Below are 22,400 nucleotides of genomic sequence, written 5' to 3'. Positions count from 1 at the left end.
TCAGCGCTGGAGTGCTTCAAGGATTCTAGAGCTTTAGCCAGATGCTTGGGCTTCGCTGCGTCCTCCCGTCCACCACAGTCTGATTTTTGCCCTTTTTATGGCTACAGAAGGGGCACCCTACCATGTCTGGCCCAGCCTAGCCACCGGTCCACGCAAGCTGCCTAGCCTCTGCATGGCCGCGGACATGGGACCCAGAGTCCGTGCAGGTCTGGGAGCCATAGGGGGACGGGCCAATCCACCCTTTCCCCTCCCTCATCAGCCTCCAAACCTTCCTAGTCTGACCTTTCAAGGGCATCAACGGCCAGTGGGTGGCAAGATTTGCCACCACCTCCCTCACTGGCAAACCATCACGTCAGACAGGTGGGTTTTGCAGATAGTCAGAAGGGACTACTCTCCCCCCCTTTGAGACTACGCCTCCCTCCATGCAACCATCTTTCGATCGCACGTCGGAGGATAATTTGGCTCTTCTCCGGCAGGAAGTTTCAGCTCGCTTGGCCAAGGGAGCTATCGAAAGGGTCGCTGGACCAGAAGTAGGTTGTGATTGCTATTCCCCCTACTTTCTGGTGCCCAAGAAGGACAAAGGCCTGCGCTCTATCCTAGACCTCAGCGCCCTAAACCGCTTCTGCTGGAAAGAGAAGTTCAAAATGCTCATGTTGGGTCAGGTCCTGTCGGCCCTAGAAACTGGATGATGGCGTTGGACTTGCAGGACGCCTACTTCCATATCCGCGTTCTGCCAGCCCACATACGCTGAGTTCACCTTGCTCCCCTTTGGCCTTACCAGTACCCTTCAGGTGTTCACAAAAGTGATGGCGGTGGTCGCCCCAGGCTGTCTTCTCCCACCTCCAGACTACGGCGGGCCTCCTGCATTCCTTGGGGGTTCACTATCGACATGCCAAAGTCACACCTGACTCCCTCTCAGTCGCTCCTTTTCATTTGAGCTGTCCTGGACGAAGTGCAGTTTCAGGCTTATTCTCCCAAGCAGCGAGTCTGGGATATTCGGGCTATTATACCGATATTCCAGTCTCGTTCCTAGATTTAGGTGAGAATGACCCTGGAGCTAATGGGCTTCATGGCCTCCTGCATCCTGCTGGTAGATCATGCCAGGTGGCTTTTGCGGGATCTGCAGTGGGGCCTGAAGTTCCAGTGGGCCTAGTATCAGGGGAATCTTTCCAATTGCGTCCAGATCTCGGAGATCACTGCACACCAATTGGAGTGGTGGCTAACGAAAAAGGATTGGGTCAACAGCAGATTCCTCTCCCTTCTCCAACCAGAGTTCACAGTGATGTCAGATGCATCACTTCAGGGTTGGGGCGGCCACATGGGAGAGGCAGCGATCAGAGGCCTCTGGCCTGCATCAGAGTCCGGGCTCCACATCAAAATTCTGGAGCTCCGGGTGATTTATATTGCGCTGAAGGCATTCCTTCCCTCCCTCAGGGGGAAGGCAGTGCAGGTGTTCACAGACAAAACCACTGTCATGTGGTACTGCAACAAACAGGGCAGTGTGGGGTCGTGGACCCTATGTCAAGAGGCTCTCTGCTTTCGGTCATGGCTGGAAAATCAGGGCATGACTCCAGTGGTTTAACATGTGCCATGTTCTCTGAGCACCAGGGCAGCCAAACTCCGCTGTCGGTTCCTGGTGAATCATGAATGCAGTCTTCATTCAGAGGTGGTGCAAGGTCTCTCTCAACAGTGGGGAGAGCCTTGGTTAGATTTGTTCATCACCGAAGACAAGGTGCAATGTCAGCAGTTTTGAGCGTTGCAGTTTTTAAGGCAGCACTCGCTCGGTGACGCTATTGAAACAAGTGAAAGTGTGAAACTGCAGCCTCCTGTACGCCTTTCCACCTGTACCACTTCTGCACCGGGTGCTGAAGAAGATCAAGCACGACCAGGCCCAAGTCATTCTTGTGGGTCCAGACTGGGCACAAAGAGTCTGGTACCTATAGCTCCTGAGCATGGCCATCAATCCTCCGACCAGGCTGCCCCTTCAACAAGATCTTCAGTCGCAGCAACAGGGGATTGTCCTCCACCGAACCTGTCCAGCCTCCACCTACTTACATGGAGATTGAGCATTGACAGTTGACAGCTTTTGACCTTCTGCCTGAAGTCTGTAACGTCATCTTGGCAGCCAGGCGTCCCTCCACTAAGACGATGTACATCAGTTGATTGTACAAGTTTGTGGCATGGTGATCAGCAAAGGCTCGGGATCCCCTCTCTGCCACACTTTCTGAGGTTCTCTTGTTCATTCATCCTTTTCCCTAGCATGGCAGCCATATCTGCTTTTTTTTCGGCTACCAGATCAGCCCTCTATATTCAAATCCCCTATTGTAAATAGTTTATCTAAGGGCATTATTCACCTCTTTCTTCCATCTCCTTTCATAATGCCCCAGTGGGAATTGAACCTTGTCTTAACTTACCTTATGTGTGCTCCTTTCGAGCATCTTCACAACTGTCCTATCAGGCTCTTTACCCTGAACACTGCCTTTCTTATTGCCATCACCTCTTGTTGATATCACAGTGAGTGAGCTTCAGGCTCTTTGTTCTAAATCCCCTTTCTTCTTGGTGCATCTCGACAAAGTGGTGCTTAGTACAAGACCCTTGTTTCTTCCTAAAGTAGTTACACCTTTTCACATAGGACAAACTATCACTCTGTCCACCTTTTCCCCACCTCCGCACCCTTCCAAGGAGGAGGAGAGACTCCACTGTCTGAACCCAAAATGTGCACTTCCCTTCTACCTTTACCGCACAACGACCTCCGGGTGGACGATCGACTCTTCGTTGGCTATGTGGGTATCAAAAAAGGTTGGCTGTCCAAAAGTGCACCATCTCTAGATGGGTTGTCTTTTGTATATAAATTGCTTATGCTTTAGTGAAAAAGTAACCCCCATTGTGGCTGCATGCTCATTCCACCAGTGATACGGCAGCAACTACTGCTTTGTCACGTGGAGTCCCACTCATTGATATCTGCCAGGTGGCAACGTCGGCATCGATGCACATGTTCATCCAGACATCACTGCTTGGATAGTCAAGTCCGGAGTGACGGCTATTTTGCCCATTCTGTTCTCCAGGACTTTCTGGTGTGAACTTGGTTCACAAACCCTCCGCTGGGGTTGGTATTACTGGGGTATCTATTCAAGGTAAGGAATCTATACCTAACTGTCTCTTTCAGATGAACAAGTTACTTACCTTCGGTAATGATGTATCTGTAAGAGACATAGGTTAGTTACATATTCCTTACCACCCCACCCATCCTCCCCTCTCTGTTAATTGGCTTCTAGGGTTAGGGACTCCCTTACAGGGCCCTCGTTGTGGTGCACCAGTGGTCAGTGTATTTCATGGCTCAGCGCTTCTGGTATGGAAAGTCATATCGGAACGGAGGTCAGCGTGCAGGGGCGGTGTCTTAGTAGGCACCGCAACATCATCCTGGTGACTACTACGATGGACGCGGAGTCGGCCGATACCACGTACTGATGCGCAGTGGTACCTCTAAGAAAAAATCTCCAGATTCAGTCTGACACCTGGGGGAAATTCTAAGTAGATACATTGTTACCGGAGGTAAGTAACTTGTTCTCAGAGCTAAAAAGGGGAAAGCTGTGCAGAAGAGTACCTTAAGGAGGTTATAGTCCTCTGCATTCAGATCTGACATGCATTGGCCTGGAAGCAGTTGCTGGAATGTCTGAGGGTCAATTCCACCAGGGCCAAGGCTGCCATCACTGTCTTGGTTTGATATCTGCCAGACTACAATATGTGTGTGGGTGCATACGTTCACTAAGTATTACTGTCTTGGCAACCAGGTCTAGCAGGATGGCCACTTCACCAGTTTAGTGGTTCAAGACTTTTTGGACTGAGCTCAATACACAGGTTTTACACTTTTGGAAGTATAGTTTATGTATGTTTGCTAAAGTGAGGATTCTGCTGTTAGAAGTATACAACAGAACAAGTTAATCACCTTTGATCGATCTGTCGGGGGCTTTCGATACTGTATCCTCAAGGTTCAACGTCTGCAGAAAGTGGGAGCTCTGAGAAAGGCCTTACAGCTTCTCCACTCGTTTATGACATGGAGAACGAACATCGTCAACTGCAGAGGTTTTAGAGCCAAGGCCTTTAGCCTCCCTTGCGGGGTACCCCAGGGCTCCTCACTGAGCCCCACCCTCTTTACTATTTACTATTATTATTGTTTGTTTGTATAAGCTTTATTCGAGACAATTCTCATAAAAGCACATAAAATCAAAACAGTTACACAAAAATACATAGTCACATGGTAAAAAATTCATTAAACACAGTGCAGCTCATACTACATTACACATAAAACGAATTATACCAATTACATAAAAATTTATTAAAAAGAGAATCCCGGATTACCTGCTACCCCCCAAAGACCGTCGTCTTATCGCCCAAGCCCAACCCATGTATTTGGCTACCCCCATGACTATCGATTCCTGGTTTGTTGTGCATAGAATTCTTAAGGCCACTGTACTATCTCGTGTCCCCAGGTTTTTACATACCGGCGAGAGCCATTTTCTTCTCGGATTTACATAGGCTTGACATGCGAAGAGAAAATGGCCTATGCTCTCCTCGGCATTTTCACAAGCAGGACATAGGTTGTTAGTGGGTCTGTGCCAGCCAGATGTCAATTTCTTAAGGGGGATAGATCCTGACCTTAACTGAAAGACAAGTTTCCTGTCCATAGGTACCGTGATATTGGCCCAATAATTTTCTAGGACAGGAAAAATTTTAGTCTCCAGGAAACGACCAGACATAGAATCTGCCCTGGTGTCGTTCAGCATCTTGCCTCCCGCCCAATCCCAATATTGCTCTTTGAGGGCTTCTTTACTTGGGAAGACTTCTCCCTCAGGGTTGTTCCAAAGATTCGAAAACCCTAGGTTTACCAGCATGGTCTTCAGGTGTTTTAACCCTTTTATCTTATGGAAGATATCTTCCTTAATTATCCACAGAAAGCCCTCTGCGTACTGTCTTATTTCTGGAGTCGTCCAGAGGCGTCTCCAGTAAAGAACTGGTTGCAATCGAGCTCTGTCGACAATCGTACGTCTACCTAGCTCCAAGAACAATGGGATTAGGGGGGTGCTCTGTGGAAGTCCGGTAATCCCTCGCATAAACTTGTTCTCGGAAGTCTGGAGAGCCACCAGACTGTTCCAAGCCCATAGTTCCGCGCCATATAAAGTGGCACCCAAAACCTTCGCATCGTACACAGTCATTGCGGGTTTTATAGGTTTTGTTTTTGATTTACGGTGTTCCCCCCTTAGGGCACCTGAAAGCTGCTGGTGCTTTAGGACTACTTTATTCACATGCTGCGTCCAGCCAGTCCCCCCCGCGATCTGGACTCCCAAATACGTGAATTCATTAACTATGTCAAGCCTGCTGTTATTTAGGATTATCTTGGGATAGCTCCTGCGTCCTGCAGAGAACGCCATTAGTTTGGTTTTTCCTACATTTACCTCTAGCCCGTGTTCCAAGCAAAAAGCATCAAAAATGCTTAATGCACGTTGCAGCCCCATGGGGGTCTTAGACAAAATAAGAGTATCGTCAGCGAACATCAGGATCGGAACCCTGGCGTCCGCTAACGATGGGGCATCTACATTAGCCCTCAGCATTCTCTCGACTATCCCGTTAATGAATAGCGAGAAAAGTAGAGGGGCCATGGAACAGCCTTGCCTAACACCCCTTTCCACTGGGAAGTCCAATGTTATTTCCCTGCTTCCTCCCCACTGGACTCTAGCAAAGTTGGATTCATGCAGTCGCATGATTAATGTTAGCAGGTCTGCTGGAATCCCCAGCTTTTGGAGAACCAACCATAGCTTGTACCGGGGGACTAGATCGAACGCAGCCCGCAGGTCGACAAACGCGACGTACAGGCTGCCCCTTCCCAGATCGACGGTCTTCCACCGCAATATGGTGAAGCGGAAGACCTGATCAATGGTACTAGTTGCTCGCCTAAATCCCGCTTGGTATGGGGAGAGGGCGCTATTATCTTCTACCCAGTCCATTAGCTGGTTTGTTACCATTCTCCCAACAATTTTCTGCATGGTGGCTATTAAACTTATAGGCCTGTAATTAGCAGGCAATGAGCGATCGCCCTTCTTGTGAATGGGGATAATGGTAGCACCCTTCCAAATGTCAGGGACCACTGCCCCCTTTGCTAGGGCATTTGCTACTAGGAGGATGTATCTCGCCCATCTAGTCACATCATGTTTGAAAATATCAGGGGGGATACCATCTGGACCTGGTGCCCTCCCACATTTCGCGGAACAGATGGCAATTTCTACTTCTCCAAGGGAGAATAGATCTTCGGTTGCATAAACCGGTATTATATTATCAGCTGCCACGGGTTTATTACTTTCCGCGTACTGTGGCCCGAAGTAATCGACCCAGGCTTCCACTGGTACATTGTTGTCAGGTTTTACTGGGCCCGCACCACTACCCCACTTAATAATTTTCCAGAATAACATTGAGTCTTTATTATCAGAGGCTTCTTTTAATTGGGCCCAATGGTCTTCGTCCCATTTCTTTTTTGCACGATAGATGGCTAATTTGTACAGTTTCCTATTCTTTGTCACTGCAGCACGGTCCCTGTTCCTAATAGCATGCCCCAGTTCAAGACGTGCTGTTCTACAGTGGTTATCAAACCATCTGCCCACTTCCTTAGTTTTCTTCCCTTTTGTTTTCTTATTAAAAAAACATGGTCTTAGAAGGGAGAATAACTTATTGTGGATTTCAGTGATACCGTTGTCCCCTGGAACCACTGGGACTGCTGCTTCAATCGCGGAAATTGCACGGTCGACCTCATTGGTAATGTATATCATAGAGGCCTCGTTTGCTAGTACCTTGGGCCATTTTAACCTTCGCTCATCGTTACTTAAATGAGGGGTTTCATCGTGTGTCTCAATAGGGTTTCCTGAACCGGTATTCCACCACCTGTGGGACACACATAGGGGGTTGTGGTCACTTTCAACCCGGGGCCTAACAGCCATGTCGACAACCCCATTCCACAGCTGGAGACTACACAATATATAATCAATTCGGCTCCTATTAATACCATTGTCAAAAGTGTAGCTGCCCTCCTTGTCACCGGGTGTCCTGCCGTTAAGAGCTCTTAGGCCATGTTCCAAACAAATTCCATTTAGCAATAAAATCTCTTTTGTCCATCGCTTCACAGGTTTTAGGTTTAGAGATGGTACTCCCCAGAGATAATCCTCTTCACTCTCCATAAGGTCATTTGTACAGTACAAGGGTTCAAAAGTCCTATTTAGATCCCCAACAATTATATTTAAATTTTCCTGGGAATTGACCTCCATGGCATCAGACAACAACTCGATAGTGGATAGATTTGTTACTTTGTCTCCTCTCACATAGACATTGTACAAATCTATTGGTTGGCCCTTAGCAACAGAGATTCTTAATGCTTGCAGATCAATATTCCCTACGTCTAGGGTTTTTATCTTAATGTGCAAATCCTGTCTAACCCAAACAGTTAGGCCACCCTTCGGCCGCCCTCTTCCCCCTTTTGAGGCTGGTATACAATAATTCAAGTAACCTAGGCAAAAGAGTGGATCGCAAGCCCAGGTTTCTTGGAAACAACAAATGTCAAAACCACTTATAAAATCCACCCAAGGTTGGGAATCCAGCTTGCTAGCCAACCCGGCGACATTCCAAGATAAGAGGGTACCAATATCTACATTTGTCCCGTCCCGAGCTTTAACAAGTGGAAATACATGGGCTGACATTGGACTCTCCATTGGGCTAGTCAGCCTTTCTAAATCATCTGTTGGGTCCACAGTTAAAACATCTGTTGCAGGGTATATGACATTTGTGTTTAGTGTTCCCAGTCTTAATCCACCTTCTTCAGCCATACACCCAGCCTTAGTGTTGTTCACCAATAAATTTATAGCAATGGTATTACCACAGACATCACGTAGCCCTTCTACTTCTTTTATAACTCCACCCATGCTATCCATACCAGTATGTCAATACCCCCAGCCCGAATCCTTCCATCCTACATAGGGATTGTAATATGTATGTGAGGTAAGATTATGACCAGCAGGGGGAGGTGGTAGAGAAATGACTGGCCGTGGTACAGTAGGGGGGATTAAAGGCCCGTTGAGTAGACTTGTAGTTACACTTGAGGGTCGGGGGTAAAAAAAGGTAAGGTCCACAATACCAATACCACCCTTATTTGTTCCCCATCCCTGTCTTGTTATCCATCCCACCACCCTTGGATCTTGAAAATTAACCACTATACAGTCCCCCCCCAGGGTTTTTGATGTATAACCCATCCAGTCAATTCTCCTTGCCCCTATTATCAGCCCGTCTATATCACCCGGCAGAGGACGGTTTTCCTTTAGCCAGTGCATGGTCTTGTTTTTAAGCATCTGGAAATTTTCTCTCTGACCTGGGGGTAAAGGTGGTACATTAATAAGAACTGCCACGTAGGGGAAGGAGTCAGGAGTAAGATTAATTGGGGGTTTTCTATGAGGTGGCTTTGGCAAGGGCGGTGGGATAGATTTGGGAACTTGGGGAACAAATTGAAGGGCAGGCTTCTGCGCCTGTAGTTTATTATTTGCTTGGGACGATGCTAAAGATTTACCAGCCGACTGGCATACATTAGCCCCATTTCCTCCCCCCGGGATGTTTGGAGGTATGCGTGTATTATTGGTTACGTTTACAAATGTTGGTGCTTTACCCACTTGTTGGCACAAAGTAACCTCAACATTTGCAACGGCCGGTGGATTTTGTGTCTGGGCTAGTATGGGCTGTGTAAGATGTGTTGAAGTCGACTGTAATGGTTCAGAACCAGCAGTCACTCTCTCAGCCCTCTCTGAAGTTTTTGCAGTGGCTTTAGCTGGAGGTTTGTTTTGTTTGGGAGGTAAAGGAGAGCCATTTCGGGGATTTCTACCCTTGTCCTGCACATGAGGGTTATTTTCGACCTGGGGGTTTGTGTTTGCTTCCGCCCTATTTGCTTTAATCAAGGATTTTGTAGAATAGAAATTGTCTAATGTTATCTGCTCGAAGTGGTTTAACCTGTCTGCGAGCTTAGCAATTCTATCCTCAATTGGGGTAAGTAGCAGTCTAAACATTTTTTCCAATTCGGGAAGCACATTTGCAGATAATACAACATTTTCTTTACTTGGTACATTGGAAACAGTACAAGAATTGTGCGCTATATCTTGGCTATCCTGGGATACAAGAATAGTTGGTATTACACTTCCTGTACTTTGAGCTTGTTCGTTAGCTGCCTTACCAATGTTCACAAGTTTATGTAACTTCCTGGGTTTTTGTGGGAGTCTGCCCACCTTTTTGCATTTTTTTACGGAAGCTGGTCGTTTCCTTTTAAGCCCGATTTTGGGATTGGCCGATGTAACCTGAGGACCTAAATCGGGGTGCGGTGATGAATGGGATTTACTACCACAACGATTATTTGGATCTGCCACGGCACTCTTGTTTGTTTTATTGCCCTGAACCTCAGAGTGTTCGTAAGTGACTGGAAGGTTCACTGATGATAAGGGGGTTACCAAAGTGGGGTAGGGTACGTTTGAAAACTTGTCCGTGGAGTTCTTAAGTATTTCGATGGATAACCTGCGCTCTGCACGCTTCTCAGCCAAAGTTAGTTCTTTGTCTATTGTTAATGAGCGATTAAAAAAGAATTTGTCTAAGGGACCAATGGCCAGTGGACCAGGCTCCGTTGGTAGAGTCGTCAAGAGGCTGTTAGCAGAGCATGTGTTTGTGGTCATTGCCATGTTGGTTACAAGATAATGCAGGAGAGTCTATGTCACTTACTGCGATAGATGGTGTATAGCGCTGGCAAGAGGGGTGGCCCGGCCCGGCCTCCTTCGGCCCCGGACGGCCACAGACGGTCCCGCCCTTGTCCCGGGCTTCTCCCGGCGCCCTCCCGCGCAGCGGGTCAGGTGCCTCCTCTTGAAAGCTACACCGAGGGGGCGTGGCCGGCAGGGAGAGGAGCCCAGCTGTAAACGGGCGCGCGGAGACTCCTGGACACTGGAGTCCTCCGCCCTACCCTCGCAGCCCTGCCAGTGTCGGTGTTGCACAAATTGCCCCTGGGTTAAGCTGGAGCCTCAAGCCACGAAGCGGGACCCGCGGAGCGGGTCCGGCGAGGCGTGGTGTCTTGAAGAAGGCTGGGTCCGAGGTTTGAATACCAAGTGCGGAGAGTGCAGCGTTTGAACAGGGAATCCACCTGGCAAGCCCTTCTCAGCCCGTTATATCTCGCTGTGTTGGGGGCGTGGCCGGCAGGGAGAGGAGCCCAGCTGTAAACGGGCGCGCGGAGACTCCTGGACACTGGAGTCCTCCGCCCTACCCTCGCAGCCCTGCCGGTGTCGGTGTTGCACAAATTGCCCCTGGGTTAAGCTGGAGCCTCAAGCCACGAAGCGGGACCCGCGGAGCGGGTCCGGCGAGGCGTGGTGTCTTGAAGAAGGCTGGGTCCGAGGTTTGAATACCAAGTGCGGAGAGTGCAGCGTTTGAACAGGGAAGCTGAGCTGGTGAGATCATTTGGGTTCCAGGTGGTTTCCTTGGCAAATGACAAGCAAATCATTATTTCCATCTCTAATGATTTGCAATTGGTCACAGAAAAATTTGAGCTTTGTATTGCTAGCATGATCGGCTGGATGAAGAATAACTCCCTTAAGATTAATGCAGATAAAACCGAGATAGAGGCTGTTGGGTCTGTTGATGATAATGCTATCGGTGCGGTACTGGGTAAAAAATTGCCATGAGGAAAGATTTACCTCTAACATTTACAGTACATGATATCTGAGACATCTATCTGTATATTCCTTCAATTTCCCTGGCATCAGACTGGATCCGTAAGACGTTTTGTTTGACCAGTACCCTTGCGTGCCGGTAGGTGGCATTGGTAGTCTCCGCATGATGTTATTGGCATCATCTTCACCATTGTGACATCCTTGTCACCTATAAATTTGCCACGTTGGCATGCTGATGCCAGTTACTTTCTTTCCACACCAGTTAGCGCAGACCCATGAAGAGAGCTACCCTCTAACACTTTTTGCAGGCTTTTATTGAGGTTTTGTTCAACCTTTTTGGTGTGTTAGGATGTCCAAGAAGACTTCTTGATTCAAGCCATGCGGTGCCTGCCACTGTGCCCCGACGGTAATGGATCCACACCTGGTTTGTCTTTGGTGCCTGGTGCTTGAACGTTACTCTAAGTCGTGCTCCGACTGCCAGGCAATGACTCGGAAAGATTTGAGGAAGTGGTTCCTAGAGCTACTTGTGGTCCATGCGCTTGACTAAGGTCCGGGCACTGATCTGGTAGCCTGAAGTCTTTGTCCTCCCACTGAAAGTTTTCGAGTTCTTCAGGTACGAAGCACAAAATATGACGGAGGAGTCTCTGCTTTCTAGGCCTCATTCAGAGGAACCTGCGGCAGACTTATCTCCATGCTTCCTAGCCTTCCCGAAAGCTGGTGCTACCCTCACCCAGCTAAATCGATTTCTAGGATGCCATGTGCCTCATTTTGGGAAGCCTAGCCCTACTTGCACCAGAAGGCTCAGAGGGGGTTCCATTGGCATTGAAAGCCTTTCTTCCTTAAATCTAGCGAAAGCTGGTTGAAGAGTTCACGGACCTCACCTCCGCCATGTGGTACTGCAAAAAACCGGGTGGGGTGGAGTCATCACCCTTTGTCAAGAGGCCCTGCGTCTCTCGACATGGCTTGTACAGCAGGACAAATCCCTGGTGGTTCAATACCTGGTAGGTTCTCTAAATGCCAGGGTGGACAAACTCAGCCATTGATCCATAGCAGATAATAAATGGTGTCTCCATCCAGAGGTGGCGCAAAGTCCATTTCAGCAGTGGGAGAGCCTTGGTTAGATATGTTGGCCTCCGCAGAGAATGAGCAATTTCAGCAGTTTTGGGCATTGGAATATTCCAAGGTGGCTCTTGCTTGGAGAAGCTTTTTGTCTCTCCTGTATACCTTTCTGTCCATACCTCTCCTGCCCAGAGTGCTCTAGAAGATCAGGAGCGACTGGGCCCAAGTCATTCTTGTGGCTCTGGGCTGTGCACAGAGTCCGATATCCAAAGCTTCTCCAATTGAGCATCGATCTTCTGACCAGGAAGCCCCTTCAGGAGTATCTTCTGTCGCTGCAGCAGGGGAGGGTCCTCCACTCTAACCTGTAAACTCTACGCCTTCTTGCATGGAGATTGAGCAGTGGTAGTTGATATCATTTGACCTTTCTCCTGAAGTCAGTAATGTTATTTTAGCAGCCAGGGATCCCTCTATGGAGACTGCATATGCCTGCCATGACACACATTTGTAAGATATTGTACAGAACGATTTAATGATCCTCTTTCTGCTCCCTGCCTCAAGTCTTACTTTTTATTCGACACATGCCCAGCAGGACTCTGCTGTTTGCCCCCTCAAATGGTACCTTTAAGCCCAGTCTGCCTTTTTGAGTCTGCCATACCAACCATTTTTATTTAAATCCTCTATTGTAAATAGTTTTCACAAGTGGCTTGTACATATGTTCCCCCTGCCCCTTTCATCGTACAGGATAACCCTTCCTCTGTGATAATCACGCAGGACATACAAACACTTCTCACATAGTCTCAATACTAACACAGCACTCCCAACCAAACATCCTACACCTGCAGCATGCTACCTGTATGCCAGCGGGTCAGCAACCCACCTGTGGTTTTAAATACTATATAATTGATACAATGCAATACATTTATTATAGAACCTGCTTTGTTTTTAGGTTTATGAGGTTCAGAACAGCACTAACAGTTGTGTTTTATTTAAACTCCAGTGCAGTGTCCAATAATAAATCAAATCTGTTCCCTGGCAATTATATAAAAAGACAATGGTAGTGGCTGAATAACTCATTGAGCTATCTCTGCCTGCAATATTCATGAACACGAAGGAATAATCAAATTTACTGACCCTTTCTGACAAGAGGATGCCTATGTTGGCTTAGCAGAGAACAAGTTTGAGGGAACACCTCAGGGTGGTCATTGTTTTTAATCTGCTTCATTTGTTTGTGCTTCCATTAATTGCGACAATGGGCTCTGTTTTACAGCAGTGGTGATGTCAGCTCAGAAGGGTTCAGCTATAAGCTCCACGCCTTATGAAGGCCCTAGTATGTACATCTTCCCACCCCTGAGCAGAACTTCTTTGTATTTTCATTTACCCCTTTGTATGTCACACCTATATGTCTACTTGAACTTCATTATTGCCTCTCCTGTTTATCTACACCCCTTCAAAAGGCTGGATATTGTTAATAGTCTTATCTCCGAAGGAGTGCAGGGGTACAAGAATCCCTCCCCTCCGCTGCCCCTGTAAGCGTTACACAGATCTATCCACCACTCTCTCAAAAGGCAGAAGGGCCCCACATATGCCTACAAAGGGCTCCAGTGTAAAATGACAGCACCTAAATAATTGCATTATTAGTATTTTACTCCATAGCAGATAGCTACATTCAGTGGGAGGGACTGAATTAAATGTGTGAGATGTGGTAATTTTTTAACTGACTTCTTCCATATGGCTTTGTCATGCCCAGCGCTTACAACGTACCTGCAGGAATTTTTTCGTAGCATGGCAGTTGTCCTGGATGTCGCCACCAATCCCTCCCCGTAGCTTACACAGTTAATATATGCACACTGATTATTGTCGGCAGTGCTAGCAGTCGCTATACCCCAAGGCAAGCTGTGTTAATGTAGGAACACTGCTTATTGTCGGCAGTGCTAGTAGTAGATATACTCCAGGGCTTACAGTGTTAATATTTTGCATACTGCTCATTGTCGGCAGTTCCAGCAGTACCTATACCCTAAGGCTTGCAGTGTGGATATAGGCTCTCTGCTCATTGTCGGACGTTCTAGAAGTAGCTATATCCTACAGCTTGCAGTGTTAATATATGCAGACTGCTCATTGTCAGCAGTACTAGCAGTAGTTATACCTCAAGGCTTGCAGTGTTAATATATGTAGACTGCTCATTGTTGGCAGTAATAATACCCTAAGGGTTGCAGTGTTAATAAATGCACACTGCTCATTGTCAGCAGTGCTAGCAGCAGCTATCGCATAAGACTTCCAATATTAATATATGGTCAAAACAATAAAAGATTTGCCTTCTTAGGAGAAGAGCAAGCATGAAGACTCATATTTGATTCTTTAGAAAGACCTCACTCACCAACCTGGTTGGTGACATGCTTTATCATCAGGCCCCACCAGGAAAGTAGAGTACCTCCCTGGTGTGCTTCGACGCCAGAATTACTGCAGAGCTGGTTGATATTGTTTGAATAACAAGTGCAAGTGAATGTGAAGTGAGTTTAAAAGGGTCTGGGTTGTGTCCAAAAATTATTTTATTCATCGGCCAACCAGGCACAGTGAGTGATGTATGTGCTGGATAGGTTGTTCAGCTATGTCTCACTGTGAGTGGTCAACATGTTTCTGCCCATGTGGTGCTACTAGCTAGGCATTCTTCGGGACCAGTGTGTAGACCCAGGCACTAAGAGCGCACTAAGGCACACGCTAACCAAGGGGTCAAGTATGTGAAAAACAGGAAAAGGTTAATTGAAACCTGCTGTTCCTGCAGGAACCTGCTTGTTTGTAGGAACCCAGCAGTTATATGTGGAGCGATCATTAATCACACCATGGGTCTCGGGAGGGGGGTGATGGCTATTAGGCACACCGCCAGCAAAGCCAGGCACCCGCTCGGTACCTGATCAAATGCTTGGAAACCGGACCCCGTCGATGCATACTGCTCATTGTCGGCAGTGCTAGCAACTGCTATCCCCTAAGGCATGCTGTGTTAAATATGCACACTGCTCATTGTCGGCACTGCTAGCAGCAGCTATACTAGCAAAGCGTGCAGTGTTAATATTTTGCTCACTGCTCATTGTATAATTTCAATAGTTAGTTACCAGCCGTGCCGTCATGTTAATGGTCTACGAAAACGAAAAACAACATGCTTTTGACAATGGAAGAGGTGCTGTTCAGTGGAGAGTGGCTTAAAGTGGGACAGAAAGGAAACAATTATGTTCAGAGAGTGAATGTCATCGGGTTGACTCTGGGAAGTTGTTTACCTTGCTCTTTCTAGCGCCTCCATGTTGGCAACCTCCCAGTTCACATGTGATATTGTACCCAGTTGTGCTGACTTCTTAACTTAAGTGGGTGAGCAGGTATGCAATTGGCTGTGGGAGGGCCACAGTCTAAACACAAAAAACTGCTTATTATTAATCACGTAGGTGGAACCTATTGCATTTACCAATGCTTGTTGTTATTTAAACTCTTGTCACAGCCCTAACTGTTGATGATGAAACGTTGTGTCCCTGTCCATAACCTTTGGTAATAAGTTGACAATAGGGTATGCATATCCAGAAGGGTGTTGAATGGGTGAGTGTTGGGTAATGTGTGGGCACATGTTGCGGTGGGACAGAATCCCTGGAAAATGCGGGTGCTGTGGAAATCTGAGATTTCCAGTTGTTCCAGTCTGTACACAATGACTGTAATCCTACTTATTGGATGGCACTGCTAGATAGGACCCTCAATAGTGAACACATAATAGCAAACCTAGACACTATGTTGTCCATTGTTTTGGCAAAATGCCTTCATACAAACCAAGTCCCACCTTCACCGACTGTTCTTGCCCCATGTTTTAAATGGTTTAAATGTGGCCACGTATAAAAACGATCTTTAATTCCCGTATATATGGCGTGATTACTTGTCCTAAAGGCATTACTCTGTGGCACTTAGGAAAGAAACCTTTGTTTGTACTTTGTATGCTGTCTCGGTTATGCAGACATGGCTGTCAACATTTTCTTTCCTTCTTCCAGAACCCGCTGCGAAAAGAAGCCACAACTTACAAGAACGTAAGTACTGACCACTTGTATTAATGCCGTTTGAGCACCACGAGTGCCATTCACTTCCAGTACATGTCTGTGCAACACATGACCTCGCTTTTATGTTCCCCAAGCCATGTTTTCCTGGCATAGGCTGCAGAACAGCACTTGCAGTCACCACTGTTGTGTGGGTCGACATGTCTGGATTAAATTTGCATTTAGTGCTTGAAAAATCAACAAACTGCCCTTAGAGGCACGGATCAAGTAACCTAGTAAAGACACACATTCCTCACTTGACTTTGTCTTCTTAAAGTAGAAAAAAATCTATTTTTAGGTGCAGTTTATATTGTAGTGCAGTGATAGATGCATGAGGCTGCTTTGAACATGACACATTCTGGCCCAACTCTACTGCCTTGGAAATAAAAAACACAATTATGATAGATTCTTCTGCCCCACCTTAGACATCCTTTCACCATCGAGTCTGACTTGTGACTCACTGGGACCAGTAGTATACTAATGGTTCAGATAGTGGTCCAGAGTTTCAGTGAATCTGAATGAATCCTACCAGCCTTGCAGAGGCAAACCCGTCAAGCGACTAATCTTATCCAGTCCGGCTCGTATTTTATATATTATTCCGACAAGTGTCAGGGGACTTTTCAGCCAGCAGCATCCTGCCATATTAGGAGAGCAGTTTTGATGTTTTACTTTGTATTTGTTGTGACAATAAGCATTATTACGTGGTGTGGCTGCACAACCTCACTGTGTAATGATGGCAGAGTTCTTTATCAGGCCTAGTCAACTTTGTTTGTAAAACCTTAGTTGAGTCCTGGGTAGGTGTGGCTTAGAGCAGTCAGACTTTATCTAAGGATCAAGTGTAAAGTGTTGAGAAGTGCCAAAACAGTTGAATAGGAAGAAAATGCAACACAGTACAAATCTGACACCAATGTATGAAAGTAGGTGGTATTTGTATCTTTAAATATACTCCTCAATTACATAAATTCAGTGGTCGAAGTGAGGGAAAAAAAGTAGGGGAACTGTGGGTGGAGAATCAGGGGGCGGGAATAACCGAAGATTGAATCAGTGGGCGGAGTCAGGGATGTGGCTAGAAATAGCAAAGCATACCAATTTTTAGTACGTTTAGCATTTCACTGACCAGTTACAGCTATAACGTTATTTAATTACAACAATGGATAAACATGTTTATTTGAGGTTTAATTCAGGAAAAAGCAAACACTCATAGGGAATACAGCTTTATGTAAAGTGTGTGAAATATAAGCAGCAACAGCATGTTACCTTAGTGGAGAAGTGTGGCTCAGGGGTTAGAGGCAGCAGACCCGGAAGCTGAGATCGGTCCTGGACCAGGGTTCAATTCCCCGCCTCGGTGGGTCTTGGGCTAAAAATTCCACGGACTCGATAATTCTCGCTCCGGTGCCTCCTCGACTCACGGGTTCACACTCTGCGACTCTGGGCAATAGCTTGCTTAATCTCCACAATGGCCCCTCGCGGCGGGATGCCTGACTTTCACCTTGTGGATACCCTGCTATCTCACAGGGGAATACCAGGAAGGGTTCCCTAAGCAAGCGCCGGGAAACCCACTGCGGGTAGCTGTGCGCTATATAAGCTCAACTACATTTACATTTAATGCTTTTACTCTCATTGTTCAGAAATCCATGATTATTTTTTGTCTCAAACATTGAGGACATGAATACAGGGCTCCTCCTGTACACATGTGTTAAGCAGGGCTCAGAAGAGAAAGGGACTCTTCAGGAGAATCTAGACTCACGGAAACCCACAAAGGCTCCTTCATATTCATGTCAGCCAGCTAGCTGCTCAATCATAATATAGCAAAAAGAACAACTGGTGGACAGAATGCAGAACAATGTCATACATTCACCCCGGTACAGAGATCTGGGCCTAAATCCATTTTTTCTTTGCTCACCATGCCATTCCAGTTTGGAGCCAGCCCTATGCAAATCAGACTTGATCCTGCACCCAATGGGAACAGTCCAGCCCGAACTGCCAGGCCAGGTCCTCCCTGGACTGGAAACAAGCATCCTAGGACCGGTTTCTGGCTTTCAGCCCTCATCAGCCAGGACAGCTTGAATCCAGTGGCATGGAGAGCATGGGACTCATGTCTGAGCATACCTGTCCCACTCGGGGTGAGAAACGCAAAAAGAACAATTGATGGACAGAATGTAGAACAATGTCATACATTTACCCCAGTACAGAGATCTAGGCCTAAATCCATTGGTTTTTTTGCTCAACATGCCATTCCAGTTTGGACCCAGCTATATGCAAATCAGTCTTGATCCTGCGCCCAATGTGAACAGTCCAGCCCGAACTGCCAGGCCATATGTATTCAAGTGTCGTTTCATTCGGGAAGTGAACACAAAGCAGTACCCACTGAACTATGCACATAACATATTGCACCTTGATATGCATGGTACATGTTCTTTGCAGCAGGCATATTACCCCTCTGTGCTACCTTAGATGAGTAAAACAGTCACTAGACAAAACATGCTTCCATCTCTCTCCAGCAGGTACATTGATCACCAACGTTATCTTGGCACTTGTATTGTTGACCGAAACCTGCTGAATATACAAAGAACTTTGCAGTGTTTTTAAAACTCCTGTACTTGTACAAAACTGGTCCCTCCCAAACTAAACTGCCCCCCTACCCTTCCAGTCGCCCTGGGAAATGCCTGCTCCTGCCCTTTCACTGCTCCTGTCCAGTCAGTACTCCTGCTCATGCTCGATCAACACTCCTGCTTCGTCAATTCCCCTGTCCCCTCCCTTCTCCTGGCCAGTCACTTCTCCTGCCCAGTCACCTCTCCTGCCCATCACATCACCTGCCTGTCATGTCACCTGCCCGTCACTTCTTGTGCCCAGTCACCTCTCCTGCCCTGTTGCCTCTCCTTCCACGTCGCCGCTCCTGCCCCGTTCACCACTCCGGCCCCGTTCACCGCTCCTGCCCCTTTCACCGCTCCCGTCCTCCCCGTCACCTCTCCTGCCCCGTCACCTCTCCTGCCCCGTCACTTCTCCTGCCCCGTCACTTCTCCTGCCCCGTCACTACTCTTGCCATGTTGCCTCTCCTGCCCCGTCACTGCTCCTGGCCCGTCACTTATCCTGCCTCGTCACATTTCCTACCCCGTCACTTTTCCTACCCCGTCATCGCTCCTGCCCGGTCACCGCTCCTGCCCGGTCACCGCTCCTGCCCGGTCACCGCTCCTGTCCCATCACCGCTCCTGCCCTGTTCACTGCTCTTATCCATTCACTGCCCCTATCTGTTCATTGCTCCTGCCGGTTACCCCTCCTGCCTAACCACCGCTCCTGCCCCTTCACTTCTCATGCCCATCACAGCTCCGGACACGTCACTGCTCCTGCCACGTCACTTCTCCTGCCCAGTCACCTCTCCTGCCCGGTCACTTCTCCTGCCCGGTCACCTCTCCTGCCCGGTCACCTCTCCTGCCCGGTCACCTCTTCTTTCCTGTCGTCTCTTCTGTCCAGTCACTGCTCCTGACCAGTTCACTCTGTGTACAACATTAACAAATTACACAAGGTGTCAAAGTCCCCACAGTACTCTGTCTGGGGAAAGCTCCTCTGTAACCACCAACTCCGATCTCACTGGCACTTGATATGCTAAAGGCAGAGGGCGGGCGCATTGTCATTCGAAAGGGGATAATCTGCCTCAATCGGAATGACAATGGGCCTGCCCTCGGTCTGTGCGAGCTCAGGGAGGGGCTGCTGCAGTCTCTGGAGTTCAACAGAGAAGTACGATCAGCCCCTGGAAGCTGAATGAAAAAGTTATCGTTTGCCATCCCGGGACGATATTTTCAAAGAAAGAAGCAGGGGAATGGACTGAAATCATTTTTAGAAGTAGGGGCACGCCACACCCTTCCGTCCCCTCCCACTTCTACCACTGCATAAATCCACCAGACAGTTCCGGACCTATGAATTTTTAAAGGAACAATAAATCATAGCACAATAAATTATTTTAATCTACCACAACCAGCAGTTTAGGTTTAGCCACGAAAAGGGAATTGAAAACAGCTAAATGGCTACTCTTGCTAACTCCAATAGGGAGCTAGTCAAAGTGACCTGTCCGGTACACCTGAGCAGTTAACTCACAAGTAAAGCAGTCTCCAGCCCAGTTCCAGGCTCTGTGGCAAACCGCCATAGTAATCAACTGAGGATGCTGAGCCAATGTCTGGGGTCTCTCTGTGGCCACCCCGAAGTCCTCGAGCAAAGGGGGCAACTTTGGCCTTAGTGGTCGATGTCCTATGAAGTCCTAATGAGGTCCAGAACATAACCAGTTGCCACTGGTCTACTAGTCTCCAGTTACAAGCAAAACCAACAGTTACTTTTAACTTGTAGTAACATCCATGTTGGACAACCACCCTGCACTCTGACAACACATCCATGTTCAGCAGACTCAGGTGCAACTTTTGAGGGTTGGGAGTCGGTCTCCAAGGCTGCATCTAAATAGTAAATAATGCAAAAGATGTTTTGGCATTGGGCTCACAAGGGTTCAGGGCTTTTCAGCTTTTGTGGTCTTGTGGCTGTATCAGGGAGTCAACCAACTGATGCTTAAAGTCACCTTCGCTGTCTTGGGTTTGAGGACAACTGTTTCCTGAGCAGGGCACCACAGGCACAGTCCTTTCTTTGCTAGCCCAGCATTTAAAACCTGCAGTCCAATCTTTGGTGTAGTCTCTTTTAACCTAACTGACAGGCTAACCCGGGTACCATATTTTTGGGACCGATATGTAAGTCAACTTATGCCAATTGTGGGTAGAACAATTAGACATATACCTTTAAATTTGAAAAACCATCAGCATCAGTCCAAATGTTAGGGGGAGTTCAAGCAAAAAGAAACATTTCCTGACATACGCGTGCTCCTCGGTCTCAACATTTTGATAATATTTGAAACTGAAGGTATCATACTTGAAATAAGGCTACTTAGAGATATATAAATGATTGCCCGACAGATCCACCAAACATTCACAGTTGGATTATTAAGAAACACTTACAAAAGCAATATCATTCAAGTTAATCTGTTAGAAAGACAAGTCAAGGAAATATTCCTTATGGAAATACACGGATTACAAATATTATTCACAAGTAACAACTTCTAGCATTACATTTACAGGCTTTCAAATCACAGACTGTCAGGGGCGTAGCTTGGTCAGTAAGCTACAGACTTTTCCGACAATCAGGTTGGCATATAATGTTTCAGTACATTATACAAAAAACAGGGTGCAGAAGAGGGGCCCAAGGGGCAGTGACAATGTAGAGGAATGCGGAGTGGTAGTAGAACTAAGAGAAAACACTGTTTTTGTAAAATAACCAATATTTTGAGGACTTTCAAAACAGACAGGGAGAAAAAGTGTGTGTGCCTTTTTGTCTGTGTGTATGTAAGCATCCCTGGTGAAATCTTACCGACATCTCCCAATACCGGACTGAAAGCACCTGTACCTAACAACTTATCAGAAAATACATTTATTAGGTGGGGTGTCACACCCCAAACCTACCCCCTGAAGCTAAGCCTCTGCAGGCTGTACTCGAGGTGAGTGAACCACTGAAGGCTGAGGTCTTGCTTAAGGCAGATTCCTGGCTCTGACTCACTTTGAGCTTCCCTTAGACATTAGAGCCCACAACAGACTGAACCTTTGTATTGTTTGTGCCACCCTCCCTCTTACATCAATTACCATTTTTGAGACCGTTTTCTTGTTTCACCTAAATTTAGAAGGGTTTAGCATGTAAAATGTGTACATATTTAACATAGTGCATGATGCATGTCTGCAAAAAATCAGCAAAAAGTTGAAGACAGAGCATGAATCTTTAATGTAAAAAAGGGAGAGAAAGTGATACCATTCTTGTAGCTTAATTACAATATCAGGAAACAGAGGAAACTTCCCTACTTGACCAATTTGTGTCGCAATAATATTTTTCACTCATCCTCCTTTTCCTTTCTTTTCACGTGTAAGAGCACCTTCAAATACATCAGGTTAGTAAGTGTGCTGTACATAACGACTTTCATGTATATGGTTTAATGAACGAATTTGAGGATTTGTAAAGTGCATGACTACTGTAGGAAAGTAGGATCTGCTTTCTTCCACGTTACACCCACTTTTTGCTTGGTCTCAGTGTGTTTTTGACCTAGTCTGCTCCGAGTCTGATAATCAGGAACCCAGCAAATGTGCTTTCTCCCCTGAAGAGACATGGGAAGTACTTTGGTACCTCCACAATTGGCTACTGGTGTTCCTTTGTAGGTCCCTAGTATATAGTACTAAGTTATCCAGTGCATAGGTACACAAATAGTCTCCCATGGGCTGCAGCATGTATTATGCCACCCATGGGAGTCCAGTGGAACGCTGACTAAAGGCCTCTTATTGCAGCCTGTGTTAGATGGTGCTTGCACCTCTCACAACAGATTAAAGTTTCCTTATATCTGAGGTCACTGCACTTAACTATAAGTCATTTCTATGGCAGGCCCTTCAGTCCTGAGGGCAGGGTGCTTGGTTGCTAGTGTGAGGGTGCTGCTGCATGAGCAAGTTCAGGAACATTTGGGGGCATATTACCAACAACTAGCGAT

The 22,400-nt window shown here is 47.0% G+C and overlaps 1 protein-coding gene across 1 annotated transcript in view; it reads left to right on the top strand.

Annotated features, from left to right (window-relative positions):
• LOC144828412 (uncharacterized) overlaps nucleotides 1–22,400 on the top strand; it is a 2,343,931-nt gene that overhangs the window by 1,378,507 nt on the left and 943,024 nt on the right. Inside the window, exon 15 of the mRNA XM_078686536.1 lies at nucleotides 15,803–15,838. Coding sequence (XP_078542662.1) covers nucleotides 15,803–15,838 — 36 coding nt within the window. The remainder of the gene's footprint in view (nucleotides 1–15,802; nucleotides 15,839–22,400) is intronic.

This window comes from Lissotriton helveticus, chromosome 4_1, assembly GCF_964261635.1.
Source record: "Lissotriton helveticus chromosome 4_1, aLisHel1.1, whole genome shotgun sequence".
NCBI classification, from domain to species: Eukaryota; Metazoa; Chordata; class Amphibia; order Caudata; family Salamandridae; genus Lissotriton; species Lissotriton helveticus.
The sequence above is the reverse complement of the archived record's forward strand: the minus strand, read 5'-3'. Positions and strand labels throughout refer to the sequence as shown.